The sequence below is a fragment of the Zosterops lateralis genome (genome assembly GCF_965231275.1).
Source record: "Zosterops lateralis genome assembly, chromosome: Z".
Taxonomy (NCBI): Eukaryota; Metazoa; Chordata; class Aves; order Passeriformes; family Zosteropidae; genus Zosterops; species Zosterops lateralis.
Window position 1 is genome coordinate 34,210,763 of NC_139800.1, and position 17,550 is coordinate 34,228,312.

The 17,550-nt window shown below is 39.2% G+C and overlaps 1 protein-coding gene across 2 annotated transcripts in view; it reads right to left on the reverse strand.

The window, feature by feature from the left end:
• Positions 1-15,398, reverse strand: part of SLC24A2 (solute carrier family 24 member 2) — a 111,821-nt gene extending 96,423 nt beyond the window's left edge. For both annotated transcript variants that reach the window (XM_083884005.1, XM_083884004.1), the window contains exons 1-2: positions 15,304-15,398; positions 12,613-13,687 (exon numbers count right to left, since the gene is read on the reverse strand). In XM_083884005.1, the coding sequence (XP_083740131.1) occupies positions 12,613-13,545 (933 nt within the window). In that variant the 5' untranslated portion in view covers positions 13,546-13,687; positions 15,304-15,398. The remainder of the gene's footprint in view (positions 1-12,612; positions 13,688-15,303) is intronic.
• Between the last annotated feature and the right edge of the window lie 2,152 nt (positions 15,399-17,550).

The following is a 17,550-nucleotide window of genomic DNA, read 5'->3' on the forward strand; positions in this document are numbered from 1 at the left end:
GTGTCCAAGTGGCCAGGAAGGCCAATGACATCCTGGCCTGTATCAGCAATGGTGTGGCCAGCCTGAGCAGGGCAGGGATTGCCCCCCTGTACTCAGCACTGCTGAAGCCACACCTCAAATCCTGTGCTCAGTTCTGGGCCTCTCACTGCAGGACAGACATTGAGGTGCTGGAGTGTGTCCAGAGAAGGGCAGAGGAGATGGAGAAGGGTCTGGGGCACAAGTCCTGTGAGGCACAGCTGAGGGAGCTGGGGGTGTTCAGTCTGCAGAAAAGGAGGCTAAGGGATAAGCTTACCACTCACTTACACTAGCACTACTAGCATGAAATGAGGGTGTAGCCATGTGGGGGCCATTCTATTCTCCCAAATAACAATGGATAGGCCAATAGGAAATGGCCTCAAGTTGCACATGGGTACTAAGAAAAATTTCTTCACTGCAAGGGTGGTTAGATATTGGAACAGGATGCCCAGGAAAATCTCTATCATCCCTGGAGATATTTGAAAAATGTGTAGAAGTGGTGCTTAGGGACATGGTTTGGTGTTAGAGCTGGTAGGTTAACAGCATGACTCAGTAATCCTAAGTGCTTTTTTTCCAACCTCAATGAATCTATGACACTATAAAAATGCCCATTTGTCTGTAGTGATTACGTGTAACATGTAGGAGACTATATTCATAGGTCAGGCAGCACAGCTAAGCCAGGTATGTCTAGGGCCAAGAGCTGGGTTCTGCAATTGCCTAAATCTTGAGCTTCTCATTGATAATTTTGATTGTCGATCAACTAAATCTAAAAATCAATCTTTGTATTTTTTCCAAGTAGTTTTCTATACAAAGAGCATGTAATTCACAGAATAAAAGTTTTCTTCCACTTGATCACTCAAAAAATGTGCCTGTATGTGTACCTAATTAACAAAATAGGTAACAGCTTTTCCTACCTTTCAGAAAGCAATTAACTGACTTTTCCCATGCCCAGTCTTCCACTTAAGAGATAGAACCCTTAAAAAGGATGAAGGCAGCAGTGGTTTCTAGCAGTGGTCTGCAAAAAAACAATTATGATCCCACCACATTATAACTACTTTGATACTAATCAATAATCCACATGACCGGACAGATCATGCTGTGAAACACTGAGTGCCCTTTTCCAGTTTGATTCCAAGGGCACAGAAAGATGATAAAGCCTGTTTTGCTTGCTACAAGTGCAGAAGAAAATGTTTTCTTTGTTTGCTAGGGGTGATTAAATATGGAAGGAGAGCAGCTCAGAGGCTTGGAATAATATAGTGGCACATAGAGATCAGAGAAGCAGCCAGATCGTAAATCTCAATGTCCTGACTTTTGGGCTTAATTTCACTTTCATCAAAATCAACAGGAAAACTTGTCATCAACTTTAAAGCTACCAAAGGAGTTTAGTCCTTTCCCTCATAAAAGAAGAAACCAAAATAATTATTGATATTTTAAAAATCTGCACATATAGGGTTTATTCAAGTTCCATTTGACTTTTTTCCCTACTATCCTTCCTAACATTTTAAGGAAGGACAATAATGTTAATGATGAGAAGAATTCTTAAAGAGAAACTTTACTAACATGTAAAGCTTTGGCAAAGAGGATACGCTTACCAAGATACTTCAAAACCATCACAATGCAAAATGAGAGCCTCATGTATGCTATCTGTTTTCTTTCCACCAAGCCTGACCACCTTTTTCTCAGATGCTACCATGTTCTTGCTTTGTCTCAAGACCATTTTGCCATCAACAGTCTGCCTTCTTCTTGCATACAGTAATCCAATCATGCAAGCAGAAATAAAGCTTTCCTACAGCACATTGTACAATGTTGGCTGGCAAACCACAGGTTTCTAAGACAATTAAATGAAAGAGAACCACATCTTGACCCTTAAAGCCAAAGCTAAGGCATGAGTTTGCAATTCAGTCTAGCCTGTTACTAAGCCTTATTGCTGTTATTTTAAGATGAGAGTCTGTATTTCTTCACACATGTCTATGTATGATATTATAAATCAACATTTATCTGCCATGGCCCTAAAAAGAAGGGGCTGCATGGTTTGGTGTTTTTTAATGCTAATATATAAACAGTATTTTACACTGTAAATAGCCTTATGGTGTTTCTTGCAAGTAAAAAATGGACACAAGAAGTTATCCAAATACGTCAGTAAGTAATTTCAAAACTAATCTATTTGGAAATACAGACTTTTAAGATTGATATTTGCAAATAATTACTAATATATTTGCAAATTTATTGTAAGTGATAATTAAGGAATAGGGCAGAAACATTTCTATTCCTTTTCTTAAAAGGACTTACAATTTATAGGAAACTTGAGATGAAGAAAGTAATAAATTCTCACTTCAACTTACTGCACAGTTTCTTACTTATGTAACAAATATTAGTTACTGTAATTACAGCTGTTGGCCTTTAACCCGAATAGGAAATGCCTTTTCTCCTCACGAAATGTCATGTAGTAAAGAATAGCACCATGGGCCATTCCCATGATAGAATCAAATCATGATTACCTCACTGTAAAGCAAGAAATCATCCCTCTACAGTGATGTAGACCTCCTGTTTCTATTTCTGTAGAGGTACAGAATAGAAAATCATTAATGTGATACATTAGGTACAGTAAAATATGTCAATAGTTCAGTACATCATGTCCTCAGCCTCAGGCAGAAGTGATTTGTTTGTTGTTTGGAAGGAGTTCATATTTAAGAAGAAAACACGGACTTTTTTCTCTGAATAACTAATCTGGAAAAATCCTTTGAGGAATGTGCTGTTCAGAAATTTTAAATATTTGAGGGAGTCTTACAGAAAAGGGCTACTAGGCAGAAGATAGGTGAAATGATGCAGGAAGCATGCAAATTACCATTCTAGAGAAGTGCACAGTTTCTGATTTACCTCCTGTAGGGCACACATGGCACCTTTCAGACTGACAGTTTGCGCACACATGTACATGTAGGTCTGCTAACACACACACACAAACGGGAAATGACAATGAGACAATCAAAAGGTTACAAAACCACTTCATTATAATGTGCAGAGTAGGGTTTGGAGTAGTAGCAAGTAGTGATTTTATTTCAGAAATGGAACACAAAAAAATAATGGCAATATTCCTCTGCAATGCAATCCCAGGATCATTCTCTGATTAAATTTCAAAGGAATTGTGCCACAGGTTTTGAGAGGAGACTCAGGTATTCTGCCTGAGACTTCTAGAGAGAAAGTAGCATTGGTGTGTCTGCTTCCAAAACACTCATTCAGAACTGGAAAACTTAACAGCTTTCCAGGATTTGAAATACAGAGAGCTTACCACTTCTTAACTTAAACTTTGCAGAAGATTTAATATTTTTATCACTGCGGCATTTAAAAATCCAGCCAAGATGAAGACTTCAAACAGAATATGCTTCTACCCAGAAACACTCTAAATGAAAAGGAAGTGCAGTAAATAAATACAATCAGTATTAGGAATAAAGCAGAAAACCAGGAAATATTTAAATAAAAATATATGGAAACATAATTAGCTGTAAGACACCATCTCAAATTATTTCAGTAGACTTTAAAAACCCATAAGTAACTAATAGTATGAATTACTTCAAAGTACTCCTGGGCAAAGAAATTGTTGGAGTTGTAAAATCTGAGGGTTTTCCACTCAAACATTTGATTCCCATAAATTTGAGTTAAATGATAACTTTGTGATTGTGCCTGGCAGCAATAGAAGGACTTTAATTAGTAATTTGATAAAAGCTTAGGCACAAAAAAAAAAAAAAAAAAAAATCTGATTAATTCCAAAAGAGGTGCTCATCCTCTAATGTTACAAACCCTGCAAACTTCAATCTTCTCCCCTGGGCAAAAGTCTACATAACTGGAAAAGCCTCAAATTATGCCCTGAAAGTTACCAAACATAGGCTGTGACAGCAGACATGCCTTTTCCTCAGTGATCTATATCAGCTAGAGCTATTTTATAGCAATGTGAGAGGATGAAGAGTTTACACTAGCTGGTTATGCAATAAGTGTCACTGGTATTACTGCTGACTTCAGACTAGACTCACAGTACTAAGTAGTTAAGAGGTGATAAAGCAGGATTAATTTGTGAGGAAAATTTTTGATTAATTTGTCAGCATAGTTTGTAGTATAAATCCCCTGCTAACTTTATTCTTCCTGATACAGGAAAATATTTTGCACTAATCTATTATTCCCTTAAGTGTAGGACTTCATACAGTTTCAGTATCACTGCACAGACACACCTTTAAGCCTGTTTTTGCACACTCACTTTAAAGGAAGTCATCCAAGATCACAGCTATTTATGGCTGTTCATGTAAACCACATATTGATGGCAACGGAATGGTGAAGAAATACTGCAAAACACAGTAACTTAGCAGTAATTGTTCTTTGAGCTGCACTGATGAAATTGTTCCTGACAGGGACAGTAAAATCACCCCAAGTGAGTGAGTGGTTAAAACAAGGCAGTAGTTATACTGCCAGATAAAACTGCTTCAGAGGCAACGTGAGCTGTGAACCCTCCACCTGCTGTAGAATTGACACTGAATTCTCATTGCTCTCCCCAGCCTTAAGGTCCACTTTTGTTACCAACAAGTCAATGGCTGTTTTTTCAACACAGTACTTTTTTTCCCATTTCCTTTTTTCAGGTAAGAACAGGTAAATGAACAAACCACCAATGACAGCAAATAACTAACTTCCTCAAAGATATGGGTATTGCCTGCAAAATAACAAAACATGGTAATGTACTACAATATATATTGTGTCAGATGCAAATTGTTTGCCAAAAGTATACCCTAAGGCAGCTCTAATTTAGGATTTTTAGTTTGCCTGTGACACTGACCTGCACTTAATACAATTGCAAGGATTTCAAAACCACAAATTTAAACCAAAACCAAACTAAATCCAAACCATCTGATCTGACTATTTTCCCCAAAAGCAAAACAGAGCATCAACAGTACTGTTTTGATTTAGGTCCTGTAATACAGAAAGATGCTGTCTTCTCCCAGATATATATCATGTATGACACTTGTGAAGACCTATTGCAAGGTCATACAGAGAAATAAGCTATGTCTTTAAATCTTGGACATCTATGTTTAATAAATAATCAGCAACTCAACAACAGCTTGGGTGAAGAGGAAAAGGCTGATGCTATGCTAACTGCACATAAAATTGTATACATGACAAGTCATGTTCTTCTTATCAGGTACCGTGAATCACATTTATCTTTTTCCCACAATGAGTCTCTTTTTCACTGAGGAGAGAAACTGTGATTTCACAGTTATCTAAGCACTAGTCTAGGGGAGACCAGGTTTTATCATCTCATTACTTTGGTAGGAAAATTAAAAATAGTTTAAAAATATGTGCATGTCTCAGAACAATACAGTGTCAGGAGCATTCTATATGGCATTCTACTCAAGAGACCAAATTACCAGCATTTTGAAATGCACAGCTAAATATTATTACGGTATTTGGTCTGCACCGATAAAGGAAGATAGTGATTTTCAGGAATACTTAATGAGAGGTTTTGAATTAAAAAGAAAAAAAAAAAATCACGAAACCAGTCACCTTTCTTTTTCTAACCCACCTATATCTCATGATACATATCTGTGCATGCTAAATTTATTACAACTACCCAGTATTTGGTTTATCTTGTCATTCCAAGAAACTTATCAGTGCCGAAGCATTTAAATCTCTGATTTGTGCCAATAGCACATTTATTGCTGCAAAGAATCATGGAAGCAGCCATTAAGTTAAATAATAAAAAGTGATGTTTAAATTAAAGATAGCTAAAAAACAACAGAACATGGCTGATCTAGGTTAAGGTGAAGGAAACACCATTTATTCCACAGAGTAATTAACGTCACACTAGTCACTGTTTGCAGGTTAGACAAAACGTGGTACATGTCACAGAAGAAATAAGGAGGTGTTATTTTTTATATGAAGTTTATTTTAAAAATGGTAAAAAAGAGGTTGATCAGTAGAATGCCTTAAGAGTTATAGGTTTTACAGCTGTTCATATACACTCATCTCCAATACGTCTTTCCATCTGTTCTATACGCCATGTATAAAACACTTTTAATACTCATTCATCCCACACGGATCTTTTCAAGAGAAGCATGGGGCACATACTTTATTTTTAAGAACTTTCTTGATCTCCCCTCCTATATAGTTTTTGTTGCAGGGCTCTCTTTGTTGTGAACACACTATCCATTACATACTAAAAAATTTAGGTTAGTTATAATCTCATTCCATAGTTACAAAAGCAAAATCCATGAATTCTTGGGAAAAAAGGAAAAAAAAAAAAAGAAAGAAAAAAAAAAAAAATCAGAGGAGAAGGGACACAATAGAGCCTGTTTTCTCACCTCCACAGCTGGCAGTCGAGAACTGACTCCTGCTAATAAAACAAACTAAACTCCAGATCATTAGCGGGAAAGAAGCACTTCATCAAACCTAATTTTTTGGCCTGTGGCCCTGGCAGTGTAGTGCTGGCTGCCTGGGGAATGTCGCCACTCAGAGAGGCCAAGGTCACTCTGAAGTCAGCAGTGCTCAGAGCATCACACACTCCAAATGTGGCACCCTCAACATTGCAACAAGCACTGTCCTTCCACTACCCATATCCCAGATCCAGAGTCTAAAACGTAGATTGTGGGGCAGTCATTATTGCCTTTTAAACCAGTATTAGGGAAGTAGCGGAGTCAGCTGTGCCTTGCCACTCAAAACGTCTACATTATGAGTGTGGCACCAACTTAAAATGGGCAGTGAATGTGGGAGATCTGTATGTAATTTCATAAAAGTTGAGCACTCTTATCCCCAAAATCTGAAGACCCTGTAAAAGCCTTTGGATTTTAAAAAATATTTATCTGAGAGATAAATCTGGACAACTATCTTGGGGGAAAAAGTAAAGGAATATGGGTCAGATGGAAAAGCAGTACCATAGTGCTGCACATATGTCTGGCATTTCTGAACAACCCTCTAAGCAAAAAAAAAAAAAAAAAAAAAAAAAAAAAAAAAAAAAAAAAAAAATCTGAACTTCTTTTTGATCCTAAGCAAAGCTCTCCCAGAGATTAAGAAGCACCCCAAAGCTGGCAGGTATTTTGAGGTCTGGTATACCAATCTGGGGTGAAATTCCACCTACAGTCTCCCATAGCTTTCACATTCTGTGGAGGATCTGGACCAAAGTATCCAAAACTGAGACGACAGAGGGAAAAACTATACTGATAAAGTCCCTCAATGTTCCATTCTTTATACAGCTTCTGGTACAACAAATTTAACCATGTTTGGAGTTCTTCTGAAACACAGCATTTGCCAACACAGCTGATTTTGGACAGCCTCTAAGATGTATAATTTAGCTTTTTTTTAATTGCATATGCTTTTCATTTTTAAATATATTGATGGACATTTTGTCCCCTTCCTATTAATTAATGGTGGCACAGTTCTAGACTTTCTTTTCCCATCATAATTAACAAGGGCAGCATCTTAGTGGACAGCCACGTGTTAATCGTATTTAATCTACACTACATTTGCATGCTGTCACTTTTTGCTCGTTTCCAAAGTACATACAAAAAAACCACAAGACTCCAGTGGTGAAAACTATAATCATTGCTTCGTGGTCAATAAATTACTGAGAAGTGCTAAAAGAAACTGAGAATAGTATCCATTTCACTGCACTAACAGTTCCATATATAAAGTATCAGCCTATGGTTATGTCAGTTAATAGTCTTAAATCGAAACAACAATGCTAAAAAAAAAACTCAAGGCAAATTAGCTCATAGCTACTGCTACTGGAGCAACATTAAATTAACACAGAAGTAGACTGAAAGTTTTTTGAGAGAATAAAAGCAGATAAATCATGACACAAACCCAGATATTTATCTAAACAAAAGACGGTTCAATGTCAGTGCTGAGGCTTACGTTTCAAACACGCACTTAAAACAATGCAGATATCTTGCAAGATCCAGATACTCACAGCTCTTTATCGTCTCTAGAATAAAATTCAAATCTTCCTAGGAACTGTGAAACACTATGAACTATGAAAAAATCTTTTTTTGGTAACAAGAAAAGAAAGGTTATTCTACAGATAGAGTTACAGTTACTGGGTCTGAGGATTCAAAATTAAGAAGCCTTGATAAAGGAAGTTTCAGTTTTTCCTGTATGCATGCAAGTAATTTGTGTTTACCTTAAACACCTATTAGATCAGACATCAGAACAGTGAATGTGCATGTGCAGCACTAATACAACCACTAGAGAAGCACCTAAAATACTGTTATTTTCCTTTACGATGCAAATACTGCCATTAAGTACACTGTGGCAACACTTGAGATCAATGTGGATCTTAAAATATCATACACAAGCTATTCAAGTTTCTTAAGACAACAAAATTGGCAATAAAATAATAGCTACGCCATGTTGGTAAAAATAGCTCATTTTCCAAATATAGTTCTCAGTAAATGTAGAAAAATTGCAACTGTCTTGTATATACCATAAGCTATTTATCTAAAATGGTACTGTCAGTGAAACAGATGTCGTTGCACAACATCCCTGCACCACCTACATTCTGTTCTCCTAGCTGCCAAACAGAACTGTTGTGAATTATTTACTGAACAATCAGATTCAAGCATTTTTGCAATGATCTCCATGCTACATTAAAGGAAAAAAGTACTTAAAACTGAAATGTAGTTCCACATGATATTTTAACATGACTTAATATATTCAACGTATCCTCACCAACAGAGACAAAGAAGAATAGACTGAAATCTTAGCAGAAAGTTTAAAAAAGTTGTTCATCAACCTTTTCTGTTTTCCTTTTCCTGTCTATTACAATCAATTTCAGGCTCGTGCTTTTAAATATCTTCATTCAGCTGAGGAAGATACCAAATTAATACCAAAGTCTGCACCTCAATCCTAAAAGTCATCTGTTCTTTTCAGGATAGCTACATAAAACCTAAAAATCATGCCACCAAATAAGTTAGGCTGGAATGGACTTCTGGGGATATCCAGCAGTGGGATGGCACTTACTACTGTAGGGCCCATTGAGTGTGACTTGTTAGGGACCCATCTTGATCCGCATACACCATATACCAACCTACACTGTAGAACTCAGCCATCTGGTTTTTATCTTGTCTTTTCATGCTGTCTTCCTTTTTCATCTACCCTCCTTTTCTTCATCTTCTCCACAGTGATCTCTGGAGTTCATCAGTATCAGACTGCCATCAGGCTTCCTAGGGGTAGTATGAGGCACAGAACTACCCATAGTTCACACAGAACCGTGCTGGTGAACCCTATGAACTCTAAATGCAAAAAGTGTGGAGTCTGTTCTCACCAGTGCCACAAAATTGTTCTGAAAATTAAAGTTACCAGATTTGCTCAACCTGGACTCCTTAATAATTCAGACTGTATATGTCTGAAAGCATGTGAAAGAAAATAGTGAGCACAATGAAATTCATGTAGAGTACTCTGCATACATCAGATGTTCAAATAGTCAGAGTTTTCTAGTACAAAAAAAGTGCTTTAATTTTTAAGAATGGGGATAGGAATCTAAAAGGCATCTACAGAGATACGCATGCATTCCAGCAACCTGATGAATACTTCTAGAGCAAATAAAAGCTAGACAAAAAAAATCAGTTCATATCTATAGCCTTTCCTCATGGGAAACACTGCCCTTGATAACGTAAAGCTTACTTCAACCTCTCAAGACAGCTGAGAATAAAAGCACTGAAATGAACATTAAAACACATTTTAGTATCTCAAGAGGTTTCCCATCTGATCAGGTTTTTATTCTTTGGTATTTGTTTGCTAATAAGCCACCTAACTCTTCACTATCCAGCTTTATGATGCCTTATTTAGACTTCTCAAATTTGTTGAGCTGCTTTCAGATTACAACAGTCTTAAAGATAAATACGACATACATTTTTTTTAGCAGAATACTTGTCAGTTTGGCAGCAGCAGAATCAACAGATAGGCAGAGAAAGTTTTTGTTAGAGGAAAGAGAATATTCTCTACTCTCCTGAAATTAAAATATTTCAAGACACTTTAACACACCCAGTTCCAGATAGCTGCCGAGCAATTCTCTATCTCAGTGGGGGAAAAGAGAGTGAAAAAGTTTCCATCAGAAACAACTGAGACTGCAAATTCTGTGTACAGCACACTAACTTGATACATGCAATTGTACATACACACTCTTGATGAGTGGAAGCAATCTAGGCTAACAGCTAATACTATAGAAATCAAATATTTTTTGCCACCAAAAGCCAAGACTATCACTTCTTTGCTACTTATAAGCTTTAGTGTTTGGGAAATAGACATCCATGTGCTTTGCATTCACTATGAGGCACCAGACCTAGACTATAAAAGCATTTTGTCCTCTGCTTTAGACAATAACTTCAAGCTGAAAGTCCCAGGCATCTCTGTTAGGCTTGGGACTATGGGTAATAGCTTTTCTTTTCAAGTTTTTTTTGGTTTTTTTTTTTTTTTTTTTTTTTTTTAAAAAGCACCACAACCATCTAATAAGAGTAAATAAGAGAGACTTTCACTGAGATTTTATCCAACAAACACAATCTCTAACATGCTTGCTGTAAGAAAATATTTTCATTCATCCTGCTTAATGCTGTTCAACTGAAGAATATAATCATTCATAATGACTTATAATTTCAAAGTGTCAGTGGAATATTCAAAAATACATCTTTACAGCATGGCTCACAAAGTAAAAAAATGGTTTGACACCTTGAGAAGCTATTTTCCCCAGGAAGCAGAAAATACATATTAGCTAAATCACCACAAAATTAGAGCATCACCTCTCTTCGCTCCACAATGATTTATGAATACATTATTTTACCATTTTAACTAAATTCCAGTTAATTCAGGAAAAATATTTTCAAGAAACATATGATGCAAAGCTTGTGGTTTTAGGAAAAATAGCCAGTTCTTGGTTTTTTTCACTCCTATCTGAAATCTGCGTACCTATATTATAAACAAACTCTAAGTAACTAAAATGTAAACAATAAATGAGTGGTCCTAAAGGTATCCTTTTAAAATCAAGTCCATCTAGAGTACTTGAAATATAAATAATGTTCAATATGGTTTGCAAATTATTTATTCTTCTGTTTGGCTGAAAATAATTAAACACTTTGATATACAGCTACTCTCCCTTACTTTGTAGCCAGGACAACAAAAGACAGTTGCTTTTCATATTGATATTTGCTTCAGACCAGTTAGAGATTTATATTTTCTGTCCAGTTTTGGACAGATGAAGTTTGCTTCAATACACCATAGTCTTTCTATTATCACATATTTTTAGCACTAACTGTCAAAGGACTGACAGTGCACTCTGAACTCTTAGAAACCAACTAACGTAGTTAAAGAAGCCCTTTGCTAATTAGGGCAAGTATTTTGTTGGTGTTGACCTTTCTTTTCATCTACTTTTAAAATCCCAATTATGCATTTTGAGAAAGACAAAGATGAGCATGCTAATTTTGCGGGGGGAAAAAAAGGAAAAGATAAAGTTAAAAGTAAGTGTACAGCTGTTAAATCTAGTTAGAGAATAAAAGAAAAAAAAAAAAAAAAAAGAGAGACTTTTTTGGGTTTTAGTTTTGGTGGTTTGGGGCTTGCCCAAAAATTGAATGTGTCTGTCACAGCTTCTAAAATATCCAGCTCTGGTATGTCTCTCTCCTGTTTATCTGCCTGTGTACTTATATCGGTGGATTGTGTCTCTTCTGAACCATTTCATACAGGACTGCTAAACAAAAGAAACGGACCAATGAGCACCTAAGCCCCTGATAATTTGAATAATTACTGCAAAATAAAGCCTTATCTGATGAATATACCCAAAGTCACATAAAATCAGACATTCCAAAAAACACACTGCTACATGCATAAGTATTAACCAGTTGAGCTTCATAGGTCCCTTAAATATTGCTTGCTTTAAGAAGAAAGCTGTTTAAAAGATTATTATAATTGCTGAAGACCCACCAAGCTCTCTGTGGATAAATTTCGTTACCTACTTGTGGACCAAAATTAGTTTGCATAGTTGAAAATAACATATGGGAAACCATCCTCCTGAAAGAGAGAACCTATAACTTTTGCCATTGTGGTCACTCTTTTCAAGAGTTTTTTTCATGTAGTTGCTACTAATAACAACAGGAAGTTAATGTTGTATTATCAGCACCGGTAGAAGAAAAACACATATAAAATACCCTTGTATACTGTTCTGAATTATTCATGCCTTCTCTGAGGAAGAAAGTGCATTAAAAGTCTTTAGAAAGCCAAATTTTGTCACAAGATCCTCCCCAGATATTGTCACTGCTTAATCCAAAAGCTTAGGGAAAAAATAGCTCAGACCTCATTAATGTGCCAAAATGCTGAGTAAAGGTTTATGTCTTTTTGCTGGTATTCTCTTGTTTGCTTTCTGTGTGATCAGGATCATTCTAGAGTTAAAAGCTATTGATTTACTAGAAGGCTATTTGTTCTTTCATTTTCAACAATATCAGTTTGAATAAGCAAAAAGGCATTTGAGCAAAACATGGAACTTTTATATTGGTTACTATACTATTAGAACCCTTATGCTATAGAAGGACCCAGCACTTACAAGGACATTGTTACATATAATTCAACTAAAAATTGACCAACCTTTCCTTCAGCATCTGTTGTTACCTTCTCAACCTTGTTCCTGTTTAAAAATTTCTTCACCAATTCTTCTACTTGGACATTGAACTTCATAAATGTCACATAGAAAAAATATGCTGTCAGCAGTGTTACGCTTTCCCACCACATTATGAAGTTATCCAGAAAAAAGATGATTAGCAAGATCAAGTCAATGATGTAAAAAGACATATCTCGAAAGAGTGGCCACCAAGTAAGGTTCAAGATCTCTTTAGAAAATAAAGCACACATTCCAATAACAAATAGGATATTGAACACGGCAGATCCCACTATTGTACCAATGCCAACGTTGCTGTGAGATATAAACACTCCTATCAAAGAAGTGAAGAGTTCTGGGGCTGACCCACCAGCAGCCATGAAGGTTGCCCCTGCCACATCATCAGAAATGGCCAGTTTTTCAGTGATGACAGTCAAGGAAGGAACAAAGAACTCATCACAGACTATGGCTAAGGCTATAAACATGTAAATCATTCCAATTATATGGAGGATCACTGCTCCCTGTCTTCTTTCCTCAAGAGAGAAAAGGTCCTCAGGGTACTCTCCCTTTGCATGATCATCTGTTTCATTGTCGTGCCCAGCTTCATGTTTCATAGAAGCATGTGGATCTGGAGTGCCGTTTTCATTCTGTTCTGTGAAATCCAAGAGAGTTCTTTGGTGCCCGTGCACGAGCTTTTGGCTATCTAGGCTGCTGACCAGCGCCATGCTACGCGGTTCCATCTTGAAAAAGGCACTCATTGAAAGCGAGAAAGTACTAATGGCCACTACACTGACAAGGAGCCCTATGATTCGTATCAGTCTCAGTTTTTTCCTAACATTCTGGTGCCACCTGCAACCAAACAGTGGTTCCGCCAAACACCACTCCTCCAGGACACCAAAACCAGTTTTTTTCTGAAGAGCCATTTTGTGTTCGGTGCAAGATGCTGAGAGAGTCAGACGGACAGTTCCTTCATACTTTTCTCCAGCTTTGAAGTTAGAAGGGCTGTAAGAGTCTTCCCAGAATCAAGTACTTTTACTCTTCACAGTATGTATTTTCTTCATTCGTCTTAAAAGGACAAACATATTATTGGTGTTAGTGAAACAGGAAGTGATTAGAAACTTATGAAAACATTTTACAGACTGGGTTACATTTAAAATTTGAAGCAGAATACGTAACAAAGTTTTGTCACATCTGACCAGACTCAGCAATTACATATTTGTTTAAGCAGTAACCCCGGGGATAACAATTTCCCAACACTCAGTTTATGCCTCTCCTATGTCTCTGAGCCCCCGCTCTCCTCAGTTGCTGACAAAAAAAACCAAACCAAACCAAACCAAACCAAAAAATCCTAGTGGAAAGTAAAAACTGTCCTCAGATGTTGTACAGAAATATAACTATTCTTTTAATGGATATACCAAAGATTATTACCTGCTGTAATTACTTTCCACTATGAACACGTAACGTCCAAATCCCAAATGCAGGAGCAACAGTGCCAGAAAAAGCAATCAAAGTGCTAACAAGCATCTCATCAGCTGAGGCAGCATTAATTGAAATGTTATGTGTGCGCAGAGCAAGTCACTGATGTGTAAGTAGAACACTCTGATGCTGGAACGGTATTGAAATGGGAGTTTCCCTAGCTTCTCTGCAAAATCGACTCTGATTTACAGAGAGAACTTCGCTTCTGATCAGACCTAGGACAAGGTCGTGGATAAGTCAAGACAAAATTTTCAGTCACCCTCATTTTGTTTTGATTCAGCAGTAAATGTAGGATATTACTAAGAATACCTATTTGGTACCTTTTAAAAGTGCTCCTCTTACCAATACTTAAGAAAATAGTTTAAATTTACACAAGAGTTGCTCCTGAAACAAATGAAATGGTAAGGAATTATGCAAGAATGAGTAGTCTTGCCCAAGATGTGCACTCTTGACTAACTGCACTTCTAACACAGGAAGAAAATTTCTAGATAATAACAGGTGTTTTGGTGAAGGAATTTGAAGAATATTTGTAAAGTAGAAGTTAGTTACATATACGTCTTTCACAGTAAGTTGTATTTTATATGAAACAAAATATAAGATATTTTCTCAGTAAAACTGAATGTTAGTCTTAACAATTACTGCCAAATAATACCTTGTTACATCTCTTACTTAAGTCATTTGTAGCAACAGCTGAATTCTGAGCATTCTGTCAATCCGCAGAATACCTGATTCTGTATTCTCAAATACAGGATTACAGCTACTACGTGCAGTTATTTCCCTGTAAGTTAGTAAGTCATTCGCAGTTTCTCCTGATTTTTTCAAACAGTTTCCACACTAAGATATCATAAAGACATATTTCACCCGCAAGCTGCAGCAGCACAGCAGAGATATTTATTTTGCGCCCCAGAGTTCACAGCCAGCGGAGCGCCGCAGGAGCGTTCAGCAGGAAGGACAGCGGACCGGCCCCACGCCGCTCCGCGCACAGCCGGGGCCCCGGGCCGGTGGCCGCGCCGCCTTGCCCATCACGGAGCGGGGTAGGGGAGAAGCGCCGCTGGCGTCCCCCGGCCCGGCCCGGCCCGGCAGGGCTCAGCCAGAGCGGCCCCGGCCCGGCAGCCCCGAGCCCGCGGAGAGGAGCGCAGCGCAGCCCCCGCCGCCCCGCCCTCCGCCCCGTCCCCCCGCCGAGATGCCGCAGAGCCTCGCCTAACTCAGCCCAAGTTCGCGCCGCTCCGCCGCGCTCCGCGCCGCGCCGCACAAACTTTTTCCGCCTCAGAAAGGGGAGCGGGTCCAGCCCCAAGCGCGGAGAGCCGCGGAGGGACCGGCCGGGGGCTCGGGGCACCGGTCACCCCCGGGCAGCCGGTACCGCCCATGGAGGCGGGAATTTGCGGATGGGAGTCCCCGCACCGCCGCAGCCCAGCCCCCTCCCGCGCACTCCCCGGCGCTCACCCGGAGCTGCGCTGCGCTGCGCCGGCCCGCGGGGCTGGGCAGGGGCGCGGGAACCCGCGGGACGGGCGCGGGCACGGGCAGGGCGGCCCCGGCACAGCCCGAGCGGCACCGACTGCGGCGGGCGGCGGCAGCGGGACCACAGGGCCCGCCCCGAGCAGGCGGGGCAGCCGGCGCCCCGCCCCCGCCCGCCGCTCCCCGCGGGGCTCGGGTCACCCTGGCCCAGCCGCGGGGCCGGGGTTTGTTTTCTTCCTTTTCCCCTTCGTCCCGGGAAAGCTGGCGTGGGTTAAGCGAGGTAAAAAAATCAGCGCTTCTAGCAAAGGTGCCCAGCCTCGAAGAGCGGGATTATTTTAAAAAGGTGAGGCCTTCTGATCAAAATATCCTTTATGCCAAATGAAGGGAAATCAGGAAATTACAGAAAAGGACGTTTCTTTTTGGTTTTGGTTCAACGAGGACAACGTACCCACGATTAAGTTATTCGTCATGATTAATTTACTTCTAAACTGAAATTTCTTCAAACTGCATCTCAAAGTTGCCAAAAAGAACAATAAAGATGCACTGAACACACGAGAAGGCGGGAGAATTCCTTAGCCACAGCCTTCCCCTTCTATTTCGATCTTCTGCTTTCGACATTAGTGTTTCCCAAATCAGCCGTGCTTCATTAAGTAATTGCTTCAAAATTCGCAAACACTGGAACAGTTACAGTGCAGCTCTACCATGGCTGATTTCCTGCTGGAGCTCTATTAGACTACACAGGTGATGGATGCGCCTTTGAAATACCAGTTGCACCCCTCCTCTACGCCATTATTAAAGAACCTACATGGTAATCCATGGATAAACCAAAGTAATCCACTGTAGGTGGGGCAACACCCCAGGACGACCCTGATTGGGTCAGGGCAGTTGAAGTGAACTTCGTGTGGAAGGCCTTGAAAAGTGCAGAGCCGGGACAAGGGCAAGGATATTCGGATGGGTTGGGTAGGAGAGATCTGGGAAGCTTGGTAAACAGCTCGCTAACACTTCTCGGCTTTCAGTGACATCCTTTGCACATTCTCAAAAGCCCTACTGTAAGAGGTGAACTCTCTGTCTCTTTGGGGTAAATAGTTACCTTTTACAATTTCTACCTTCTTCATTTTGAACTCTGATTTCATCCCTTGGCAAATAGGAAATAACTGTTAATTGGTGCTTCACAAAGAATACAAAAATGCTAGAATTTAAGTGATAATATATGGATATTATAAGTATTATTAGGACATCACATGAAAAATAAGGACAGTTGGGGTAAGCCTGGTGTGCACAGTCTGTTTATATTTCCACACTTTTTGTAGGTATATTTCCACACCACATTTTGTAAGACGTGGTCTGTTTGGTTTGCCCTTGGCATTAATGGGAAACTCAAAAGTTCTGAAGACTTAGGAGGTGGCAAAACCAGATACACCCAAGTACAGCAGGCATCTTAGAAACTATGTGACTATGGAAGAGATGTAAAAGGTTACAAAGATATTTCCAAAATTTCAATAGTTTCTAGTGGGAGCCATAGCTGAGTCACACACACACAAAATGCCCTTCAAGGCCAGAGGCTGCTCATGCAGTGTATATTCATTTCATGTTACATGTTGGGAGGTGGTCATTAGTGGCTGACAGGTGATGGAGGGGGCCTGTTGACTATCACAGCTTGCCTTTGTTCAGTCTTAGGATAATGCAAGGCCACATGCGGAGATTGCTTTTAACTGTGCTCCTTGAGACCCCACATAGATAAGAATTAGTTAAAATGCAGATTTACTTCTGTATCCACATATGAAAGACCTAAATGAAGTAGCTACATCTCAAACATTCAACCTGTGCCTGCTATACAGTGAGACAAGTATTAAGGGTAGGTATGCTTATAAAATTTCTTGTGACTGCTGAATTGTTGGCTTGCAGTCTATGAGAAGTGGCCACTTGAAAAAATACCAAAAACAGTTTTACAGCTTCACAGATGGCCCAGAGGCAGGCTGAGATATGTGAGTATTCCC